Source organism: Bufo bufo, chromosome 4, assembly GCF_905171765.1.
Source record: "Bufo bufo chromosome 4, aBufBuf1.1, whole genome shotgun sequence".
NCBI classification, from domain to species: domain Eukaryota; kingdom Metazoa; phylum Chordata; class Amphibia; order Anura; family Bufonidae; genus Bufo; species Bufo bufo.
In genome coordinates this window covers 503,254,590-503,277,749 of record NC_053392.1, presented here as the reverse complement: position 1 = coordinate 503,277,749, position 23,160 = coordinate 503,254,590, and the positions used below count along the sequence as shown (strand labels likewise).

At 39.9% G+C, this 23,160-nt stretch overlaps 1 protein-coding gene across 1 annotated transcript in view; it reads left to right on the top strand.

Annotated features, from left to right (window-relative positions):
- Positions 1-2,795: 2,795 nt before the first annotated feature.
- Positions 2,796-23,160, top strand: part of MALL (mal, T cell differentiation protein like) — a 31,801-nt gene continuing 11,436 nt past the window's right edge. Inside the window, exon 1 of the mRNA XM_040429632.1 lies at positions 2,796-2,986. Coding sequence (XP_040285566.1) covers positions 2,879-2,986 — 108 coding nt within the window. The 5' untranslated portion in view covers positions 2,796-2,878. The remainder of the gene's footprint in view (positions 2,987-23,160) is intronic.

Below are 23,160 nucleotides of genomic sequence, written 5' to 3'. Positions count from 1 at the left end.
TCTCTACAAAGAACAAACAAGTTACTCTATAATATCAAACTGCACATAATGTATATTATCAATTGCCCATAAAATAGTTAAAATACCAAAAAGGGATGAAGACACACAATAATGGATGAGATGATGTGAACAGTATGTGAGTGTATTAAAGCAAGATCTTGATCTATCCAAGTTTTTTCCTGACCAGACAAAAGTCTCTGCAAAATGTACCTAAATCCTGGGTGACTGGTACACAGCCACTATGTACCACATAGATGTACTTTCATTTTTGTGTCACTTGGCACCAAATAGGGTTTTTTCGGTTTACGTTGATTGTTAAGCCTGCAGATTTATGACCAAAACTGATAAATTCTGTGACTCCTCATGGAATGAGAAATTTCAGATTGTACCCTCTATAAATTGTAGAACTTGATCAGTCAACTACTGTGCCCCTTGACCATGTGATCTTATTTATGCTAGACATACATCCAGAGGCGTTCAAATTCTTGAGCAGGTCAAAGACATTAGCGTAGCAATGCAAAAAAGAACCATAGATCTTGACCTTGATCTTAAAAAAACTGAAAACTTGCACATGTGCTGGTGCAGTGAAGATTTCAGTGTAGTCGCCCCGTTCTGATATATCCCAGAACCCCACTGATCATAATGTCTTGGTATATTCTAGTGATGATCTAAAATATTCATTTATTGGAAATGGAACTTTGTAGCTCAATATTTATAGAAAACATTTTTTAAATAATTTTTGTCTGTTTTTCTTTTTTATTTCAGCAGTATTATACCATGGAAAATTTCTATAAAATATTGCTGTTCTGCACAGTCGGCACAGAGAGAAAAAACTCATATGGGAAGATACTATATGTTAATATAATAGTAATGTACAGTACAGACCAAAATTTTGGACACACCTTCTCATTCAAAGAGTTTTCTTTATTTTCATGACTATGAAAATTGTAGATTCACACTGAAGGCATCAAAACTATGAATTAACACATGTGGAATTATATACATAACAAACAAGTGTGAAACAACTGAAAATATGTCATATTCTAGGTTCTTCAAAGTAGCCACCTTTTGCTTTGATTACTGCTTTGCACACTCTTGGCATTCTCTTGATGAGTCCCCCGAAATGGTTTTCACTTCACAGGTGTGCCCTGTCATGTTTAATAAGTGGGATTTCTTGCCTTATAAATGGGGTTGGGACCATCAGTTGCGTTGAGGAGAAGTCAGGTGGATACACAGCTGATAGTCCTACTGAATAGACTGTTAGAATTGGTATTATGGCAAGAAAAAAGCAGCTAAGTAAAGAAAAACGAGTGGCCATCATTACTTTAAGAAATGAAGGTCAGTCAGTCAGCCGAAAAATTGGGAAAACTTTGAAAGTAAGGGCTATTTGACCATGAAGGAGAGTGATGGGGTGCTGAGCCAGATGACCTGGCCTCCACAGTCACCGGACCTGAACCCAATCGAGATGGTTTGGGGTGAGCTGGACCGCAGAGTGAAGGCAAAAGGGCCAACAAGTGCTAAGCATCTCTGGGAACTCCTTCAAGACTGTTGGAAGACCATTTCAGATGACTACCTCTTGAAGCTCATCAAGAGAAGGCCAAGAGTGTGCAAAGCAGTAATCAAAGCAAAGGGTGGCTACTTTGAAGAACCTAGAATATGACATATTTTCAGTTGTTTCACACTTGTTTGTTATGTATATAATTCCACATGTGTTAATTCATAGTTTTGATGCCTTCATAGTCATGAAAATAAAGAAAACTCTTTAAATGAGAAGGTGTGTCCAAACTTTTGGTCTGTACTGTACATGTAGAATTAGGATAACAGTATGACAGCTCTATTGTTCTTCTGATAGGCCTAGATAAAGATGGAGCATTGTGCTTGGTAGTGTAATGTGTTATTCGCTGAGTCACTCATCCCCTTCCCTCTCTGACCGTAGTAAATGGTCTGACTGGGAAATTCAAGAGAAGCTGCAGTGCTAAAATTCCAAACAAAGAGGAAGTTAAAGAGCCACGACCGGAAGTAGGATACATGGAGTCACTTCAATGAATTATATATAAAAAAACTCCACCTTTGTTTTTGTAAAAAATTAGACAGACTACAGGGGGAGACTTATCATTTCCTTTGCACCTGAAAAGTGACGTTAAAAAGTACCAGGTGTGACTTTTTAAAAAAATTGTTGCATCTCTCCTTTTTTCGCCGTCCTTGGTACTTTTCTAAAAGGGTGCGTGGCAAGGGTGGGAAAGGAAGTGTGGCCAGCTGCAGCGTTAAATTTATCTTAATTTACACCAGTTTTATGGCGTCATCTACAGCAGTTCTGAGCTGCACCTTGTTATAAATTAGGCACAGGGGATGTCAAGACAGGCGCAGAAAGTGCCAGTCTTGATAAATGTCCCCATGTGATGGGAGTGTCCCTTTAATATACAAAATTACAATTTCATTTTTTTGAGTAATTCCTGAAAATTCTTAGTTTATTTGCTTGCATATTAATGAAATATGTAATTAAATAATATTAATTTACTACTACTGTCAAATTAAAGAAGCATGCAAGTTTTCTAGCATTGTATGGCTACGTCCTCTGAATCATTCCTTAAATATCTGCATCAAAGAAGAGCCACTTGAGAAAGTCATCATATAATTGCATATTTCATAGTCATTCCTTGCCTGACAGATTAACCACAGATCACCTTGCCCTTGTTATCTCGATGGGCCTGAGAGGGATGAAACAGGTTTTTCAATCTCGTACTGTACGTCAGTGCAGGCGTGTCCCTGTGAAGTATAGCATCTTAAACTTAACTGATTGATCTGTTTGGTGCAGATAGCCAGGTGAAGAGACCAAGCAGACACCTCTGTACACAGCGCAGAGAACTAAGGGGGAAACATGGCATCACAAGGAATCCAGATACCGGCCACTTCTGAAGTGCCGGATATTCCCTATGGACTTGGAGTTTTTAGAACACTTCCATATGCATTTATAGTTCCTGAACTGGTAAGTTACTTACTCTAGTTTTACCGGGACTTGACTTTTTTTTTAAATTCTTCTCTGAATAATCAGCAAGTCTTAACAAGTCTGAAGTTTTCTTTATATATTGTGTGAGCAAATATTGCAGATGATTATACCTCTCTGGGAATATCTATATCTATCTATCTACAAACAAGGACTACAAGTAGCAGCACACTGCCATGCCCAAGGCACATGCAAACACTGGAAACATGAAAAAATTTAAATTGCATTACTCCCAGGTTATACTTACTATATGAAAATTAGAAGCTCCTTACTTTTAGTGTGCACCTGAAACCTTTTTTTTACATTCTTTGTAGGTGTTGGTCTAAGCTTGTTTTTTTCTGAATATCTATCAGTCATATTTTTTCTAATTCATTAGTAAATTTTGGGATTCTTAGGATAAGATAACTTGGATTCACATAGGTTAAAAATTCTCAAGCATCGCCAGCAGACACATAAAATCAAAGAATAAAAGACAGAACTAGGTATAGATTAGGAAGTCGGTGTATGCACAGTAAAGCAAATAGAAGCAGCAAGTGTAATGGTGATAATTTGAAGGAGCATTTTGCATGCTTCACATTTGCAGTCTAGAGGAACTGGTGAAGCATAGAGAATATTAGTGGAGAAGACACATGCGTAAGGTTATGGAATTTGACAGAAGAGGTGGGCAAAAAGCCAACTATTAGTACCAGGAAACTAGTTGGGTTACCAAGGTGTTCTTGATAATGTGAAATGGGGTGGGAGGACATGAAGTACCATATTCTTCTATGACGAAGGGTGCACATCAAATAATAGGACTGACATAGCTATTAGTCCAAAATCTCTAAATATCTAAAAATAGACATCAGTCCCACCAAGCAAATGTACTGTATATGTGGAAATTAGGTTTAGAAAATGGAGTCTGCTCAATATTTGAAATACTCAATTGCAGTGGTGTACCTTTCATGGAGGCAGACCTCATGACTGGGGAGGTTGGGGGCCTGTGGTTGAATGTTTTTTTTACCGAGGTGAAAGGCAGACCAAGTGAGTGCTATGGAGTCCCTGGGGGAGGGGGGGGGGGGGGGAGTGCTGGGATTGAGATCTTTCTGTCCCCGAGGTGAAAACGTGAAAACACTGTATGTTCATTTCGTTTTTATTGAAGTCAATGGCAACTGTATATATTCCAATGTACTGAGCTCCCCCTAGTGGTGACTTCTAGCAGACAATTTTCTAAGAAGGAAGGAAGCTGCAGGCATACAGCTATAAGGGGAGATGTATCAATGTATTATGCCACCAGTTTGAAATACATTTAGAAATATGATCTTCAGAATGATATAGTGTGTGAGACTTTTATGCTATTTTGCATTCCACATTGCCTGGGAGTATGACACAGGTGTACTGGGTGACTTGGTGGGGTAGGGGGACCCATACTAAGCTTTACTGTGGGGCCCTGTGGGATCGGTGTATGACCATGTTCAAGTGGCTACAGTTTTCTACAGTAAATAAGTGGATGCATTGTGGACAACATAGACGTGTTATTAAATGTTAGGAATATTAATTGAAGAATGCTGGTTGAAGACCTCATTTGAGATGTGTGCATATCATTGGGTCACAGGTTAGATGATATCACTGCAAGGTTCATTTCCTTCCATGTTATTATTATTTTTGATGATGGAGGAAATTAACTAAAGAGAAATAACTAAGTTAATTCAAGCAGCAGGCAAACAGCTTGGTATTTGCATGTTGTGTGTTTATTTGTCTTGGCAATGGCAATAGTTAGAATTCACTTTATTAATTGACAGTAGTTTGGTCAACCTTAAAAGGATTGTCAGAGATTTTGAAATTGATGGCGTATCCTCAATATAGGCCATCAATATCAGATTGGCGAGGTCCAACTCTTGGCCTGACCTTTTCCTAGGTCAGTAATGTCACGTTCATTGGTCACATGGCCGTGATACAGCTCAGTCCCATTTAAGCAAATGGGGTTGAGCTGCAATACGAAACACAGCCACTATGCAGTGGATGGCGCAGTGCCAGGTAAGCTGCAAAAAGGCCAATCGCTGGGGTCTCCTCAGACAACTTATTGGCGGGGGTGAGGGGTGTAGGACCCCCACTGATCCGATATTGATGACCTATCCTGAAGATAGGTCCTCAATATCAAATACCCAGAAAACCTCTTTAATTGGGGGTTGTCCAGGATTTCACTATTGATGGCAGCAGTCCGACACCCTGAATACATGCCAATTACCAGTTCTGCAGTAACCAGCTCTGTACATTACACAATGAACGGGTCTGTCTAAATCTGGCGCTGTCTTCAGCTGCCAGTACTACTCTGAAACATCTGATCAGTGGGGATGTGGAACCCTGAGGATAGACCATCACTTGTAAAATCATGGACAAATCCTTTAAGTTGACCATACACTTTAAGATGTCTCAATGACTACTATGACTACTAAAGTTCTTAGAACTTTTCTAAGATTACCTTCCGTTTTGTTGGAGATTTTTTTTTGTGTGATATTGAGGACTTTTGCTCATTTTACATGGCCAGCTCTCCAGTTTTCTCCCCAATTATTGCACTATTTATGTTGAAAATATTTCAGAAGTACAGTATGTTAGTTTTACCGCTGTGTAAATGTGTGTGAGGTGATGAAATAAAATACAGAGTCTGGTAAGAATGCCACACCTTTTTAAACTTGGCAGAAATAATAACCCTAATGACTAGCTTGTGAGTATCAAAATGTTTTACTCAAAATGTTTTGCATAACAAAAACCAACACAGCAACATTCCATACAGCCAAAGGTGGCCATAATTCAACTCTAGAATCACACATCCAACAATTGTGTTATACAACCCAAGAAGTACAAGTTTATTAAAGGGGTTGTCTCACTTCAGTAAGTTGCATTTATCATGTAGTGAAAGTTAATACAAGCCACTTACTAATGTATTGTGATTCTCCATATTGCTTCCTTTGCTGGATGGATTCATTTTTCTTATCACATTATACACTGCTCGTTTCCATGGTTACAGACCACCCTGCAATCCAGCAGCAGTGGTCGTGCTTGCACACTACAGGAAAAAGCACTAGCCAATGTGCACTCCCATGGTCCCGGCCACCAGAGTGGCTAATGCTTTTTCCTATAGTGTGCAAGCACGACCACCACTGATGGATTGCAGGGTGGTCTGTAACCATGGAAATGAGAAGTGTATAATGTGATGGAAGAAGGAATCCAACCAGCAAAGGAGGCAATATGGATAATAACAATACATTAGTAAGTGCCTTGTATTAACTTTCACTACATGATAAATGCAACTTACTGAAGTGAGACAACCCTCTCTAAGGTCAAATATATGAAATATAGGTTTGTCGACTTCTGGTTCTTTGCATCTGAGCATGCAGTCGTAGAATTGTACCAGAATGAATGAATGAATAGAAAAGCCAACTAAAGAATGGGACACCATCCTACTTGAACCCAAGGCCCAAGATGTTTTAATTTTGTTAGCAGAAAGAGACCAAATTAGCTAAGATTAATATGGTAGCCACCCTCATAGCTGAATCTATATCACAGTATAAACTACTGGCTGCGCCCAATCTTATTTCCCCTACCCTTGAAAATATTTTAACCATGAACAGAATAACCAGCATAAGGGTCCATTCACACCTCCGCAAAATGGGTACGCATCCGTTCCGCAATTTTGCGGAACAGGTGCGGACCCATTCATTTTCAAAGGGGCCGGAATGTGCTGTCTGCATCCGCATTTGTGGACCCACACTTCCGGATCTGCACTTCCGTTCCGCAAAAAAATAGAACATGTCCTATTCTTGTCCGCAATTGCAGACAAGAAAAGGCATAAGGAATAAGTTCAACATAGAAAACAGAGATCACCATTGGTGGCAAGAGTTAAATGGCATGAGCATATACGCACTATATAGTCTACATTTACTTTGGGTAAGGTTAGAAACTTCCAGGACCAGGAATTTGATGGAATGGTCTTTTTTGTAAGATTGAGAAAAGGCTATATTATGTAATAATATAGCAACACCTTGACAAGATTTGATATATATTCTACAAGAAAATATACCTCCAAAATTGAAATAAAAAAAGTTTTCTAGAAGAGTCATATCAAAGATGAGGCCAGCGTGCATAAGAAATATGGAAATGTAAAAATCCATCGTAGAAATAATTCTAAAGCACTAAGATCGGGGGTGATTTTCTCAAAGAGCTCCTTTTGTAGATTCTATTGTATAATTTACATATACTAGACAAGTACCTTAGACACCTTCTAAAATTGTGCTTTTCTGTATAGATTATTGTGCATTTGGGCATTTGTATTTTTTAATTACATTTATGCACAATTACATTGCAAGCGCACTAGCCAATTCTTATACTTAAATACTAGCTAGAAAGCTTCACTATGCCGGAGCCATACACAGTGTATATTATACTACTAGAAGTTTATTAAGTGATTGGTTAACACATCTTAAAACACCATGTGTTTCTTGCTGTACTTTGCATGCTGTAAGATGCGTTACAAAACCTAGATTGACATTGCCCTTCCACTTACAGAAGATGCGTATGTTCTTGACCCACACTGGTTTAGACAAGGAGGCCATAAAACATATAACCTAGCTGGCACAAGATAATGGTATTTTTAGCTTCTCCTGAGATTTTTGATGAATACAGTAAGATTGGTCGACTGTGATTCAGTAACGTAACACAGAATGAAGTTGTCTATGGTAGAGTCTTACTCTAAAACTACCCATAAACATTTGTCTGAAGTTGGTTAAAATGGATAATTTCAGCTAAAACATTTTTTAGTTAAAATTTAACAAGGCCAACCAATGATAGACCATTATCATATGGAAAGAAGTCAACCATGTTTGAAATTTTCTTCCAATAATCCAACAAAAGATCTTTCAACAGAAAGATGTTTCATCCTTTGCCCGTTGTCCTTCAACATGTATGGACAGTTTAAACGATTGTAATGGCCAACATCAAATGTTTATTGCTGCATTCACCAGATGACTGTTCTTTCAATGGTTGGTCAAACATCAACTTTTCTCTAATAAGTATAACCACTTTAAAAGAGTCCATGAAATCGAGATAAATGGTAGCCCTTTTTCCACCTATACGATTTAACGAAGATGAATTAGAAGGGAATCTTGTATCTTCGTTCCGAAGAAGGCATCAGTCAACCATCCATGGAAAGCAATATATTGTTATATAGTGATTCTATATAGTATTCTATCATATGGAATGCTCTTTGTGCTTGGGAGTGATGAAATACTGAATCAACATACATGCTTTAATTTAGTTTTTCCCCCCCCTTTCCCCTGTTATTTGTCTACTATCTGTCCAACATCTATTGGAAAGGCAAGAATGAAAATAATGTCTGCTTATATTCTGTAATTATCATTTCAAATACCTTGTATATAAGTACATAAATGGCATGCTAATTGAGCATATTAAGGTTTATTAAGATGTTATCCTGAGTGGAATGTTTGGTAGAATCATTTAGCTAGTTCTCGTTGTGCTCCTGTTTCCAGACCAAGATTGACATTAACTGTGACCTGATTTTTACATTATCCAAGCAATTGAGAGGTTCATTTACATCCAAGAATATTTGGGGGTTTGTCCCTGCACACCCCAACTGGTTACACCCATCTGGACCCTTATTGCAAACTGCTGCCACATTATTCATAACTTCTAGCAGTAATAATAAAGGAATGATACAACATAGAGTCCTAAGAATAGATACTCCAGAATTTTTATTAAAAGGGGGATGCAATTAGTTGCTAAGACCGATATCAGGAGAGGTGACAGGTCCTTTCTCATATTCCTGAACAATACTAATATTTTTTTCATTGCTTCTATTTAGTTTGGCTTTGCTTTTAGCATTCAGAGCGTTACAATGCAGGATTTAGTATGCACATTTCTGTACTCTGAACTCTGGGTGTGTGCTCAGTTTCACACTCCTTTCCCTGTACTAAGATACGGGGACAGAATTTACTAGTCCAGGACAAAAATAAACTTGCCGAAGATAGGAGAAATGTGAATGTGATGCCTTATGTTGTATGTCACATATGATAACACCCACCTAAAAATAGTATATGGGTGGCGATGTTCTTTAAAGGGAACCTGTCACCGGGATTTTGTGTATAGAGCTGAGGACATGGGTTGCTAGATGGCCCCTAGCACATCCGCAATACCCAGTCCCCATAGCTCTGTGTGCTTTTATTGTGTAAACAAATCGATTTGATACATATGCAAATTAACCTGAGAGGAGTCCTGGAGTCATCAGCTCTATTCACGAAATCCCGGTGATAGGTTCCCTTTAAACACAGAATGGAAAAAATAGCTTTTAGTCTCCTAGGCCTCCTGGGGTCTTGTGTACCATATTACCCCACAGTTTCCTAAGCTTTAGTCTGCTCAAACATCTAATATACTTGTCATTGCCCCTCCCTTAGGAACTCCTCATTCATCTAGCACGGAAGGGTGTTTAAGACATTTCTACAATAGAATACAATAGAAGATTTATGACAAATCTTGGCTATGTGCAGCCTGAAGAATATTTAACTCCTTGAGGACAGGACGATGGTCCATTTTTATGTTTTCATTTGCACCCCCCTTTCAGGAGCCATAACTTTTTCATTTTTCTGTTCACAGAAATTTATGTGGGCTTGTTTTTTTTGTGGGACAAGTTATACTTTCTTATGGCGCTATTTTATATTGCATATGACGTAGTGGGAAGCTGGAAAAAAAATTACAAATCAGATGAAATTGGAAAAAGGTCACAATTCTGCCACAGTTTTATGGGTTAAATAGAATGTGCCATCAGAAAATGACCCATTGACATCTTAATGTTAAACATATTTTTAAAGAATTTTTCGATTTTTTTTCTTAATTTTAATTTTCCATGTCAATATCTATATAAAAAAATCTAAAATCCTGCAGTTTTCACACTGGCCACTAAGCCTAATAATAGGTGCCACTTCTTGGTCTGTACAGGTCACTTTACTGTAGTTATCTGCTTATCATCACAGGCAATAATACAGTGACAATCACCTCTGTATAGATAACACAGCATCCATCATCCACAATAGGTGATATCACAGCTTATCAGCTCCCTCCTGACCTCTGCACAGGGCACAGAAGATATGTAGAAAACTCTCCCATAGAAGTCAGCTCTTGTCCATAGTGACTATGGGCTATGGTGGCTGCTGTAAGGCATATATCTAAATACTGTTAAAGGGAGTCTAACACCTCGTTTTAGCTCATAGAGCTGCGGACATGCACAGCTAGATCGCCGCTAGCATGTCCGCAATATACCTGTCCCATAAAGCTGTGTCCTTTTATTGTGTTTAAAAATGATTTTATATATATTTAAATGACTCTGGTAAGGAGCCCAAGGGGCTATACTAATCTTCAGTGATGGCCAGTTCACATCAGCGGGAGCAGGCAGTTCTGAGAACAGCCGCCGGGGCCTTCATCGGGCTGTTTTTCGGAACTGCCTGCTCCCGCTGACCGCATAAGGGCTTACCTGTGCCTCGCCGGACTTGTGAGTTAAGATGGCAGCCCGCATGTGTTCGCGGGCGAACAATGCGAACTGGCCATCACTGCTAACCTTCTTGGAGCCCAGCCACGCCCCCTGTGAAGGAGCCCAGCACCGCCTGCGTCCTCCGAATATCCTACTTGCTCACAGTTAGACTGCCGTAATCTCGCGATGCGCGAGCTCGCGCATGCGCAGTGCCGGTATAGTGTTCCTTCCATGTGCTGGCATCAGCCTCAGGGAAGGAACTGCGCATGTGCAAGCTCGCGCATCGCGAGATTACGGCAATCTAACTGTGAGCAAGGAGGAGATTCGGAGGACGCAGGCGGTGCTGGGCTCCTTCACAGGGGGGCATGGCTGGGCACCAGAAAGGTTAGTACAGCCCCTTGGACTCCTTACCAGGGTCATTTACATATCTATAAAATCATTTTTTAAACACAATAAAAGGACAAGCTTTATGGGCCAGGTATATTGCGGACATGCTAGCGGCGATCTAGCCGTGTATGTCCGCAGCTCTATAAGCTAAAACGAGGTGACAGAATCCCTTTAACAACAGCTCAGGCAAGATGGCAGCCCCCAAAACAGATTAGAAAAAAGGATATGTGCCCTGATCTGGTTTTAACTGGCAGAAACAAAAATTGGTGACACATTCCCTTTAGTTTTCCCGCATATAGTGTATGTTAGATTTTCAGTAAATGTCTAGATTGGCCAAGAAAACCAATATGTACTGATGACTTTGTTGGTGATAGGCTCCAAATCAAATTTTTTCTCCTTCTGTCCATATATTTCCCAACATATACCTCCAATGGAAGGCTGCGTCATACGCAATTTTATAAGCATACAGCAGAATGTATACAACATTGGCTCCTATCGTAAAAAAGCATATACCGAGATATCTAATTTTTTATGTTTTAAAAAGCGCAGCAAAGGTATGTCAATGCATTTCTGCCAAAGAAGCTCTTGTTTGACATACGGCATGAGGGCCTTAAGGATATGTTTGGCGTACGTTCAAGGAGCTTATCCGGTGCATATACAATGTAAAGTAGGAAAAAGGTCTGAATAGAACTATGTTGTACTTAGAGGCATCAATTAATGATTTCTGAGATTCCAAGGTGAGAATAGACAATAGAAGGCCCCAGTGGCGGCCTTGTATATAAGCATAAGCCTCTTACTTGGGTTAGTGAGGGCAGCAAACTCCTTGACCATTGAGCCCTTGTGCGCCTGAAGAGCTTTGCATGATATATGTTCCTCCAATTCTAGCTAATAACATTACATGTATACAATTGATGAAAATGAAACTAAACTGAAAAAACAGGTACTGATAAAATCCAATAGTGTATGGCACTTGGATATCCTAATGTGCAAAAAATCCTTTTATTAGGCATTTTGGTAGAGTTCACCCTTCTATCCAATTATTATGGCTTCTTTAGTTTTCGGTAGTGCTGAGTTGTCCTTATTTTCCTTTCTTGCTTCTTGTTATTATGTGAGTGGTTTAGAAATTAGTTTCAAATATTGTCAGCCAGTTTGTCAGGTACAAGACAAATTACAATCATGGGTGTGTCGGGGGAACCGTGGATGTAATTATTGGCAGGCTTGTGAGAACAGTGCATTTCAGCAACAAATGAAATCATCTGACACATTCGAGCACTTGTTTTATTTAAAGAGTCACTAATTTTTTACACTATTTAATTTCATTTAATAGAGAGTGGTGTAATTAGTAAATTTCAAAATCGCTTCATTAAAAAAATATGCCTGCATCCACCTGAAAAAAAAAAAAAGCTGTAAAGTCATGTCCACTAGGGGGTCTCACTTCCACCTAATATGTAGTCAGCTGCCTATTGTCAGACAAGATCCGTCCCTAGTAACAAAGGCATAGAAGCCAGCTCATAGGAAGTGGGGGGTGTCAGAGCTAGCTGAGATCCTGAGCCTGATAAAAGAAGTGCTTCTACCCAGCTTTTGAAGATTATAGGAGCCTCCTATGTGTCCGTAAGTGTGATTTCCCCCTCCTTATCTGTTCTGTGAGCTCTGGAGCTGAAAACAAACATAGTCGGAAGTAAGGGAAAGGATATCACTAGCAGTACAATGATGGCAGATTCTACAGAAGGGAGATGGCCCCTGCTTCTGAGAGAAATACATCTAGCTGTGCAGCTGAAACAGGGAATAATATGGCTGTAAGGGACATTAGGGAAGCCCAAAAAATACCATTTTTTTTCACAGTTATGATTGTACAAAGAAGCACAGCCATTATGCAAACTTTTTTGAAAACTCAGGTACACTTTGGGAATATCCTGTAAAATTGAACAATCTCATGTGTAAATATGCATCTTTTGGTTTTGCTTTTCTTTCATGATATTTTAGTTACATTCAGTCATTACTACTTGCATGTTTCTGGATGACAACCAGTGTGACCAACAATGTGGTCTTAGAGGTTGTCACTAAGCTTATCCAGCTTTATCAATGAGTAACGATTCAAAACTATGCAAATCACAATAGTTACATTCACCACTCCCATATTGCTGCATAAAAAGGCAACTGGATGACAACCACTGCTGCAGCTACAATGTGGGAAATGTAGTTGTCATCTTTCTATTCACAAGTCAATATATCCTGGAAGCTTTTTTTTTTTGTACTTGTTCTTAAGGATACTAATATTACTCTTCATGATAACATAGACATTTTTTATAGATTATAATTGGACTCAACGACAAGATAAAACTGGAAATACATGGCACAGTATTTTGGCCTAAGGGATGATTGGGGTGATACTTGCAACCTGTGTGATGAGCCATAGAGTGAGTCAGATGAACAGAAGCATTATTATCTTACAATCGTGCCACTATAACTGCGCAGAAACTGGAAATGGAAGATGTTCACCAACCATAAGATCTGGTGGGACGTGCCAATGTGCATGTGCACCATCATATTTGCAGTTTCAATGACTTCAGAAGAGAAGGTTTTTCAGAACCTGAAAAGATCCAGCAGGCTGTTCTGGCCAGGAACAGCCTGCAGGATCTGTGAATACCATGCACGGTTGAGATACCGTCCAGCCCCATTCACTAAGATGGGGACTGGCGGAGTCGGCCGCTACCCGCCAAATATGCTGAGAAGCGGTTGGTCGAAAACAGTTGCGTGCAGTGGTATTTGCCTAGCCAGCTCCTCAGCATATTTGCCAGGTTGTGGCTGGATCTCTGCTGGTCCCCATTATAGTGAATGGGGCCGGACAGAACCTCCTACTGGATCTGCTTAACGCAAACGTGAAACAAGCCTTATAAACTTTAAAAATGGGTTGACATGGGATTCCTATAGACATATCACCCAAAAAATATATTTAAAGACATTTGGGGAGATTTATCAAACTGTTGTAAAGTAGAACTGGCTAAGTTGCCCATAGCAACCAAATCCGATTCCTTTGGAAAATGAAAGGTGGAATCTGATTGGTTGCTATGGACAAGTAAGACAGTTCTACCTTACACCAGTTTGATAAGTCTCCCCTATTGATCTTAAAAGGGTTGGAGGCAGAAGTGAATGGGAGCTGAGCTGCAAGATGCTGGCATAGCCACTACACAGTGAGGGTCCATTCACATGTCCGTGTGTGTTTTGCAGATCTACGGATCCGTGGATTCGCAAAACACGGACATCGGCGATGTGCGTTCCGCATTTTGCGGACCGCACATCGCCGGCATTCTCATAGAAAATGGCTTTTCTTGTCCGCAATTGCGGACAAGAATAGGACATGTTCTATTTTTTTCGGGATCGGAAATGCGGAATTGCGGACCATAGAAATGAATGGGTCCGCAATTCCGTTCCGCAAAATGCGGAACAAAATTGCGGACGTGTGAATGGACCCTTAATGTAACCTTCTGCTTCCGGCATCATCTACTGTTTTGTTTCTGCCCCCTGGTGGCTGCCTGATCGTATTAGGTGCTGTCTGGTTTCATGATATTAATGATCAGTGTTTACTTTATCACCGTCGTACAGGGTAATGACAGCTTCCTCTTCCATTCAAGTGAATGGACGAACGGCTGTAATTCCACTGCCCTGCAGCTACGATATAGACGTTGTGCAGGTAAATACTAAAGAGGAGTGCCGCGGCCCCTTCAAGCAGCTACTGATCTGATAATGATGAATGAGAGGACTCATTATAAAATGTCTACGTTTTCTACATATGTTTTTTTATTTGGTGAGTCAGGAGTAAGTAGGTTAGCAGGGAACTTATTAGACAGAACTTCCTGTTAAGACTTGTAGGCCTAGTCACTGTCTACTCAGGAACCCTGCAAAGACAATATCGTTGATGTGCAACCATGCAGAACACATGTGATTTTATTAATTTTAAGCCACCTAATTTTGGTCAGATATTTAGTCACAATTGTAAAGCTGCCCTGCATTCTCGCCTCCGTGACTCATTCAGATTTTTTGCACTTTTTGTAGTGACTCAGAGGATCACTGCTGATAGTTAATTGTTTCCGAAAATGTAAGTATTGTGACTTAGGCTACTTTCACACTGGCGTTTCTGGGTCCGCTTGTGAGATCCGTTTCAGGTCTCTCACAAGCGGCCCAAAACGGATCAGTTCAGCCCCAATGCATTCTGAATGGATGAGGATCCGTTCAGGTTGCATCACTTTGGCTGCGTTCGGTCTCCATTCCACTTTTGAGGCGGACACCAAAACGCTGCTTGCAGCGCTTTGGTGTCCGCCTGACGATGCGGTGAAAAGCGGATCCGTCCTGACTTACAATGTAAGTCAATGGGGACGGATCCGTTTTCACTGACACAATATGGTGCAATTGAAAACTGATCCGTCCTCCATTGACTTTCAATGTAAGTCAGGACGGATCAGTTTCGACTTTTTTTTTAAAGAATAATGCAAACGGATCCATTCTGAACAGATACAAGCGTTTGCATTATCGGTGCGGATCCGTCTGTGCAGATACAAGACGGATCCGCACCGAACGCAGGTGTGAAAGTAGCCTTAATGTAAAAGCACCTATCTCACTATGCACTATGTATTCCAAATAGCCGTGTATGGACATAAAATCAGTTAACACTGGCAGTCTTGGTTAGGTTGCTGTGGAGACCAGCTGGTCTGTCCTCCTCTGAACAGAGCTGCAGACAAGACCTACAGTACATGTGTGAGCTTCTGCCAAGTAGGCCCAAAGAGAAGCCTCATCCAGAAAACACCATTCTGGAGATTAAAAAGCTGCCAAAAGGACAATTTAAAGGCTATGGACACCGTTGGGGCAATTTTTTTTAAATTACTACATTTTATTTATTTTGACTCATTTAAAGAGGACCTTTCATCAGGCTAGCTCTAGTCTAATTATTATCCTACCTTATAGGGTGGCCCCCACTGATACAATGGCACTTTTTTTTCTTCTACAGAACCCCCCGTACATCCGCTGTTGGCCCCGTATATTTTGGTGCCTTATATTATAATGAGGCTACCCGGTTATACTAGGCGGAGACTTTTATTTTCCCTGGGAGTGGTTATCTTCTCCCTGGCTGTGAGCGCATCCAATCAGAGCGCCCCGCGAGAACTTGAGAGTGTAGACATCCTTGAGCTCATTCCCCCTGGCTAAGAGCAGGCACTCTGATTGGATGCGCTCACAGCCAGGGAGAAGATAACCACTCCCAGGGAAAATACAAGTCTCCGCCTAGTATAACCGAGAATACAAGTCACCGACTAGTATAACCGAGTCGCCTCATTATAATATAAGGCGCTAAAATATACGGGCCAACAGCGGACTAACAGGTAGGATAATAATTAGACTAGAGCTAGCCTGATGAAAGGTCCTCTTTAAGCAATATTCTTATCAATTTGATAATAGTTTACATGTGATAAGTGTTTTTTTGAGGTCAGGAGATCAGAGATAAGGCTTTACATGAGCCATTAGCTGACAGGACTGAGAAGTGATACTCTGCTAACAGACTGATTTGTAACCCCTGTATCTCAAAAACTGCTAAAAAGTTTTAATAAAGGCTAATTGAAAATATATTTTTTTAGATCAAAATGAGTAATGCAATTATTTTAAAAAAATTGCCTCGAAAGAGTCCATATGAGGGAACGAGAACAGACATCCACAGAGGGGGACATTTATCAATAATGGCCTAATTTGTGCCAAAAAATACTAACATTACAAATCAAAAGTGGTCATTTGTTTCACCTCATATATCAAAAGGCGTGTGGCACTTTTAAAGTGTGACTTTTTTAAATATAAACTTGATTATCCGCCTATTTCACTCAATTTGCGACATTATAATGCCAATAGCACTAAAATGCGACTTTTTTAAAACCGAAATGCACCATTTCAGCCAACCCTTGCCAGACTACATTTGCGAATTTTGAAACATATTTGCGACTTTTGAAATGCATTTGCGAATTTTGAAGCATATTTACGACATTTCCAGTGGTAAATTGCGACTTTTGTCACAGACTCGGGACGTTTTTGTTATTGTTTTGTTAAATGTAAATTTGCTGACAAAACTCTGCTGTTTAGCTCATTTATATTAAATAAAAATGAATGCATCCTGTTTTAATACTTACCTATCACTTGTTCCCACGAGAAGTTGGTATTCTTTTCATAAATGCGACTTTTTGACAAAAAGTCGCATCTTTATGCCATAAATGGGACTTTTTACACAAAACACCACCACATAAGCTGGCTTAATTGTCCGCAACAATTTGAGCCATTTCTGCCTATAGGAGAATCACAAATGAGGTGTAATTTGCGCCAATGTAATAGCCCCGCCCACTTTGACATTTATAATTCATTTCTGGCATGATGCATTATTTATGGTGAAAATTCTGGGGAAAACAGTTGATATTTTTGGCACAACTCAAAACGCCATTCTTTCTGGCGCATTTTATGCCATAATTCTGGTGCAGTGTGCTTAGTTAATGTCCCCCAGAAAGTTTAGAACCATCAAGACCATACACTGGACCAAGACAGTAAAGTATGGCACTAAGACTTTACTGCTTATGGAAAGGGATAACTGCCTCTGGCACCCACCACACTTGCAACCCTCGGACTGGGAATTGCAGGGGTAAATCAGCATAGAATTGCATTCCTGTGGTTACTTGGAAAGATTTTAAAGTGTGTTTAGAATGAAATTCAGGGTGGACTACTACTACCATCAATGCTACTACCTATACACAACTATTGGGAGACTCTGTAATGTACTTCAGAACTGTGCCTTTGTTTCTGTAGGAACAAAAAGTTCCATTATCTATTCATTAAGAGAGACTTTATTTATTGCAACCAAATGGGTCATGTCCTTAAGTCCATTAACCTCTCACTGGCCCTGCACATGCCCTAATGTCTTGCACCTTGCCAACTGTACACCATTAAGGGCAAGCTAACTATCCCCGAAAATCCTGCATTGACCAAGGAAGTGTTAGAGTAAGGACAGCCACCATGAAACACTACTACTCCTATCTGTGCCACCACAACCACTCCACTCCCATTTTCCTCAAAGTTCCCCCCCTGCAGATCATTGCATTTTGATTTAATTAATCCAATGATACATAATTGTTTAAACATGATTTTAATCACTTGTTTACAAAATAAATTTCCACATACACTGGTTTACATGTCGCATAGATGTTGGATTTTGAAGATCTTCCTTGTTCGGATGCCAGCTGAAGACATCTGAATGAGGAAATGTTTCACAACTTTAGATGGGTACTCCTCCTCCTTGAAAACTATTTGTCCTGAACCAAATCATTGTATTTTGGCATTCCCAGTGCATTCCTGAGGAGATCAATCCTCAGGGGTGGTGCTGAGTGAGTAAACTGTTCACCACAATGTTATTTTAACCCAAGTTATGACATCTGATGGGTTGTAAATAAGTACAGTAGAGCTTGTTCTACTTTCTATATTGAGAACACTTGTAGACTCAGATAAACTGAGCCTGTATGTGTATGTGGAGGTCAGAAAGATGAACAAGCATTTAGCAGACAATTATTGAATGTGTATGGCCACAGTTGCAGAATGTTTAGCTATATCTGTTAAGATTACCATATACCTTCACCTTCATTTACTGTTAGGTGCTAACCAATTATTCCTTTGGATTCGCCTATATGGCTTCATTCACCATATTATTTCCATATAAATAACGGAGAGAGGTTTGATGCTAACTGCATATACATTAATGCTACAAAATAGATCTGATTCCTCCTGGCAATTAAAATTGATGGCTAGAATGACAAAGGAATGTTAATCTATAATATGCATGAATTCTGTTGGACAATTACATTACTAAAACTTCAACAGAATTGTTTTTAATTAAGACACACTGTAGTCAATGACATGCGTTAAGTATTAATCAGTCTTTTTTGTTTTGCATTTGTTTGCACACAAGTGGCCCATATGTTTCCAATAGTTTGTTGACATCTACTCTTAGCAAAATCCCTAATGTCAGGGGAGGACAGTAGGCTACTGAAGATACCTCTGGTGGTGACTTATCTCCCCTGAGAAACAAAAGGATTTGGCATGTAAAATTCAACATCCCTATACTCTTCATATAGTTGGTTGGCCCTCTGGAGATTGTTCGGGTTGGAACCTTAAAAACTCATGCCTGTAGTTATTTCACGGATCTGTACTAGCTTTGAGTTTTATGTAGCTGTAACATGGCACCCATAGGAGATGATGGGGTTATCCTCTACGAAGTGTGCCATGGAATGCTATTTAACAAAAGTATTTGAAATTAGCAGAAGTATAGTGAAGGCCTACTGATCTCCTGAGAACAGGATGAGCTAATAGAGCTCCATAATAAGACCCTCTCTACTCTATAGAACTAAGAGCTATCTCAGATGGGATTGTCTTTTGTAGTAGATTGTAGACATGTAGGGTAGAGCAACATTTTCAGGTTTCTTGATGCAGTTTTGGAAGCCAAAATCTGGAGTGGGTCATAAAAGGGGAGAAAATATAAAAGGCAGATACCCCTTGTCCTCTTTTCTGAATTTTCTTCTGGTTTTGGCTTCCAAAACAGGATCAAGAAACCTGAATGTGTGGCCATACCCTAAAGGGATTTTTAGAGACAAAACATTAATGAATGATTTTGAGTATAGGCCATCAATGCTTGTTTAGTGAGGGTCTGACCTCTGGGACCCATATAAGATCAGGAGGATTCTTCCATATAAAAGCAGATGGGCAGCATGGGGGCTCTGTTGTTAGCACTCGTGCCTTGCAGTGCTGGGTTCTAGGTTTCAATGTGATTAAGGACAACATCTGCATAGAGTTAGTATGTTCTCTCTCCATATTTGTGTGGGTTTCCTCCCACAATCCAAAGACATAGTGGGTTTCCTCCGGTTGCTCTAGTTTCCTCCAAAGACTTATCAGAAGGGGTCCTGGGTAGGTATTTTATTGTTGTTGAATTTTTCAAGTTATAATGTATATTTATAGCTTTTAGCTTTACCCCAGGCATTTATGCTAGATTATATGCTTTTTTTTTAAATGAAGAAACCTTCAGAGAAATCTGTTCATGTTCAAACAGTCCAGGAATGCTGCAGACTCTCAGCTGCTTCACCTTATGCGACTAATAAATAAATGAACTTGGAAACAATGTCACAGTAACAAGGGGTTCCCATAAAGATAAGCATCTGCTCTCGCCCCCTTCTGTTGATCAGCAGATTCTTTTATTTTGTTGTGTTTTTCTGCTGAAGTATAGATTTTAGTATAGTGTTAACTGAGAAAATACCAGACACACCTTCAAGTGAAATTGCCATTTAAACAGGGCAACGCTGCATACCAGCGAGTAAAGGAGTGACCAATTGTTGACATTATCTTTAAGGGTAAATAGTCTTTAGTGTTTTTTAAGGTAATCACTGGAGTCATACCTAGTTCAACTATGTATTCATATCTGATTTTTGATTATTGACTATATCTAAGGACTCATAGACATGACTGGATTCAAGGGGTCTGTACGGCAAGCACATTGAATTCTACACAAAGTTGTAGGCACTCTATGAGCTCTCAATGGTGCCTCTGTGTGGCTTTATGGAGGTTTTCTAACTTAGATCACTGCTTCCATGAAACAGCATCCAATGGAACAAGTCACAATTTGAAGAGATGCAACGGCAGGCTGGGCTGGTCAGTTGCCAAGACATCTATCTGAAGCCTAGCAAAACTCATGTACAGGTTCCAATAATTATCAACACCAAAAGGAGAGAACAGGCATAGCACGGCTAACAATATATATAAACTTTATTATGGTTCCCGAAACGGGAAAATCAAATAAAATACAATGACAGACAATACAGAACAATGGTGGATAACACACTGGGTGGAAGGATCACAATTGGACAAAGTACAGCATTAAAGAAAATTGACATACATCCCCCCCTGAGGAAGCTTACGCGAAACGTGCGTTAGGGCTTATTGGATCACTATTCTGGTATTTATTGATGGCATTACTTATTTATTATACTGCAACTTATTGTCCATGTACATTGTATTTCATGCACTTTGAACTTTAAATGTATGTACTGAATTTGGCTCCAATATTTTGTCCATGGTTAGCGAGGTCATCTATACATGTTCCCCACTGGGGTATCTATCTTTTATCCAGCACCTCTTTGGCCTTATCCAAGGGTTTCTTTAATGCTGTTCTTTGTCCAATTGTGATCCTTCCACCCTGTGTGTTATCCACCATTGTTCTGTATTGTCTGTCATTGTATTTTATTTGATTTTCCCGTTTCGGGAACCATAATAAAGTTTATATATATTGTTAGCCGTGCTGTGCCTGTTCTCTCCTTTTGGTGTTGATACTTGGTATATAGGCCTAGTACGCATACTCACTTTGTGAGTCATTTACGATTGGTGTTTATTAGGTTCCAATAATTAGAAAAGGACTGTACACGATACTCACTGGGTATCAGGTGAATGCCTTGGCAACTGTCCCATCCACTGTGCAGTTGTGTCGGAGAGTATGTGCCGGAGAGTATGCCTCCACAACCCCTTTAAACAAGTTTTCTGGCTGAAAAAATGTTGTAAATGCTGTGTTTGCAACTTTTTAAACGGCACTTGGCACTTGAGTTTTTCTGCTGCCCTCACTACTTTCCTGAAAAGAGGCATGAAGAGGGTGGCAGGGACAGCAGGCATAAAAGAAGAGTGAAATCTATGTCAGCCAGGGGCTGGCATAGATTTCAGTTTAGGTGCACTGACTGCCGGAGATGTGTCTAGTTTATGATGAGACGTGCTTCAGCAGTTACTGGTGTAAAACACTGGTCTATGATCTACCCCTATGGTCTCAGACCCTGAGGCTGCAGTGTTTCCTGCTTCCCCTTTTACTTGGCCTTCACAACTGCATGTACGTGCATGCACAGGAAATACTCTCTTGAATCACTTCTGAATCTCCTTTCATAACGGTCAAGGTTATGGTTTAAAGCGCATCTGTCATCATGTTCAACCCTATTAAACCAGCCTGGTAGGGTTAATCATGATGATAAAAACAATACCCTGATTATGACAGTACATTGCCCCATTGATGAGATAAATGTATTTTTATTCATAGGGAAATAAGCTTTCTGGAGCACCAAGGGATTGACCAGAGCCCTCGGAGCACCAGATTCTTATACACTTTTAGCTTTAGTCCCTCCACGCTTCCCCTGGATTGACAGGGCTTGACTTCTGGTCTGTGCCATGTGTCCAAGTCTTGATGCTTGCACAGTGCATCTTCTGCTGGTCTCCAAGCAGAGAAGATTTTTACTTAGAAAGTGCAGAGACTTGTCATCTCACGCTTGTGCTGTGTATCCTAGCCTCAGTGTTGCTCGGAGAACATCAGAAGATCTATAGCGCAAGCACTAAGATGGAAGGCACAGTGCAGGCGTGAAATGACAGGTCTCGGTGCCTGCTTAGTGGGAATCTGCCCTGCTTAGAGAGCAGAAGAACATGCACTGTGCAATCGCAACCTTCTCAATCCAGGAGAACAGGGGGACTAAATATCAAGGGGTGTAACAATCTGGTTCTCCGAGGGCTCCAGTAAGATTATTTGCATATGAATAAAAATCCAGTTTTCTCATCAATGGGGGCAACATACTGTCATAATCAGGGTATAGTTTATATCAGCATTATCAACCCTACAATGCCGTATGCCTGGTTTAATGGTGTTGATTATGCTGACAGATGCTCTTTAAGCCCCCTCTGATGTGCATTATGAATTCATGCGTACTATCAAAATATGTGAACAGAGTCAACCAGTGGAGAGGAAGATGGACAAACTACTAAACCACCTTGAATAATAATAAAAAAGCTTGTAGCTTAGCAGCACATTACTGGTGAATATTGTGGTATGATACCTACTCTGAACTGGATTTTTCTACCTGTTATATAGTTCAGCGAGTGCACACCCTAAGTGAGGCTTTTATAGTCACACCTTACCAAGTTCTCACACCCAAAAGTACGCACATGAATTCATATTTACGTCATCTGTTTTGTGCTTGTCATTTAAGGGTATGTGTCATCAGAAAATAACCTTTTCATTTCATTATTTTATTTTTAATTTTCTATGTTAATATCTATCTTAAAAAACATGAAATCCTGCAGTTTTAGCACTGGTGACTAAGCCTAATAATAGGCACCACTTCTTGGTCTGTACAGATCACTTTACTAGAGTTATCCTCTTTTCACCACAGGC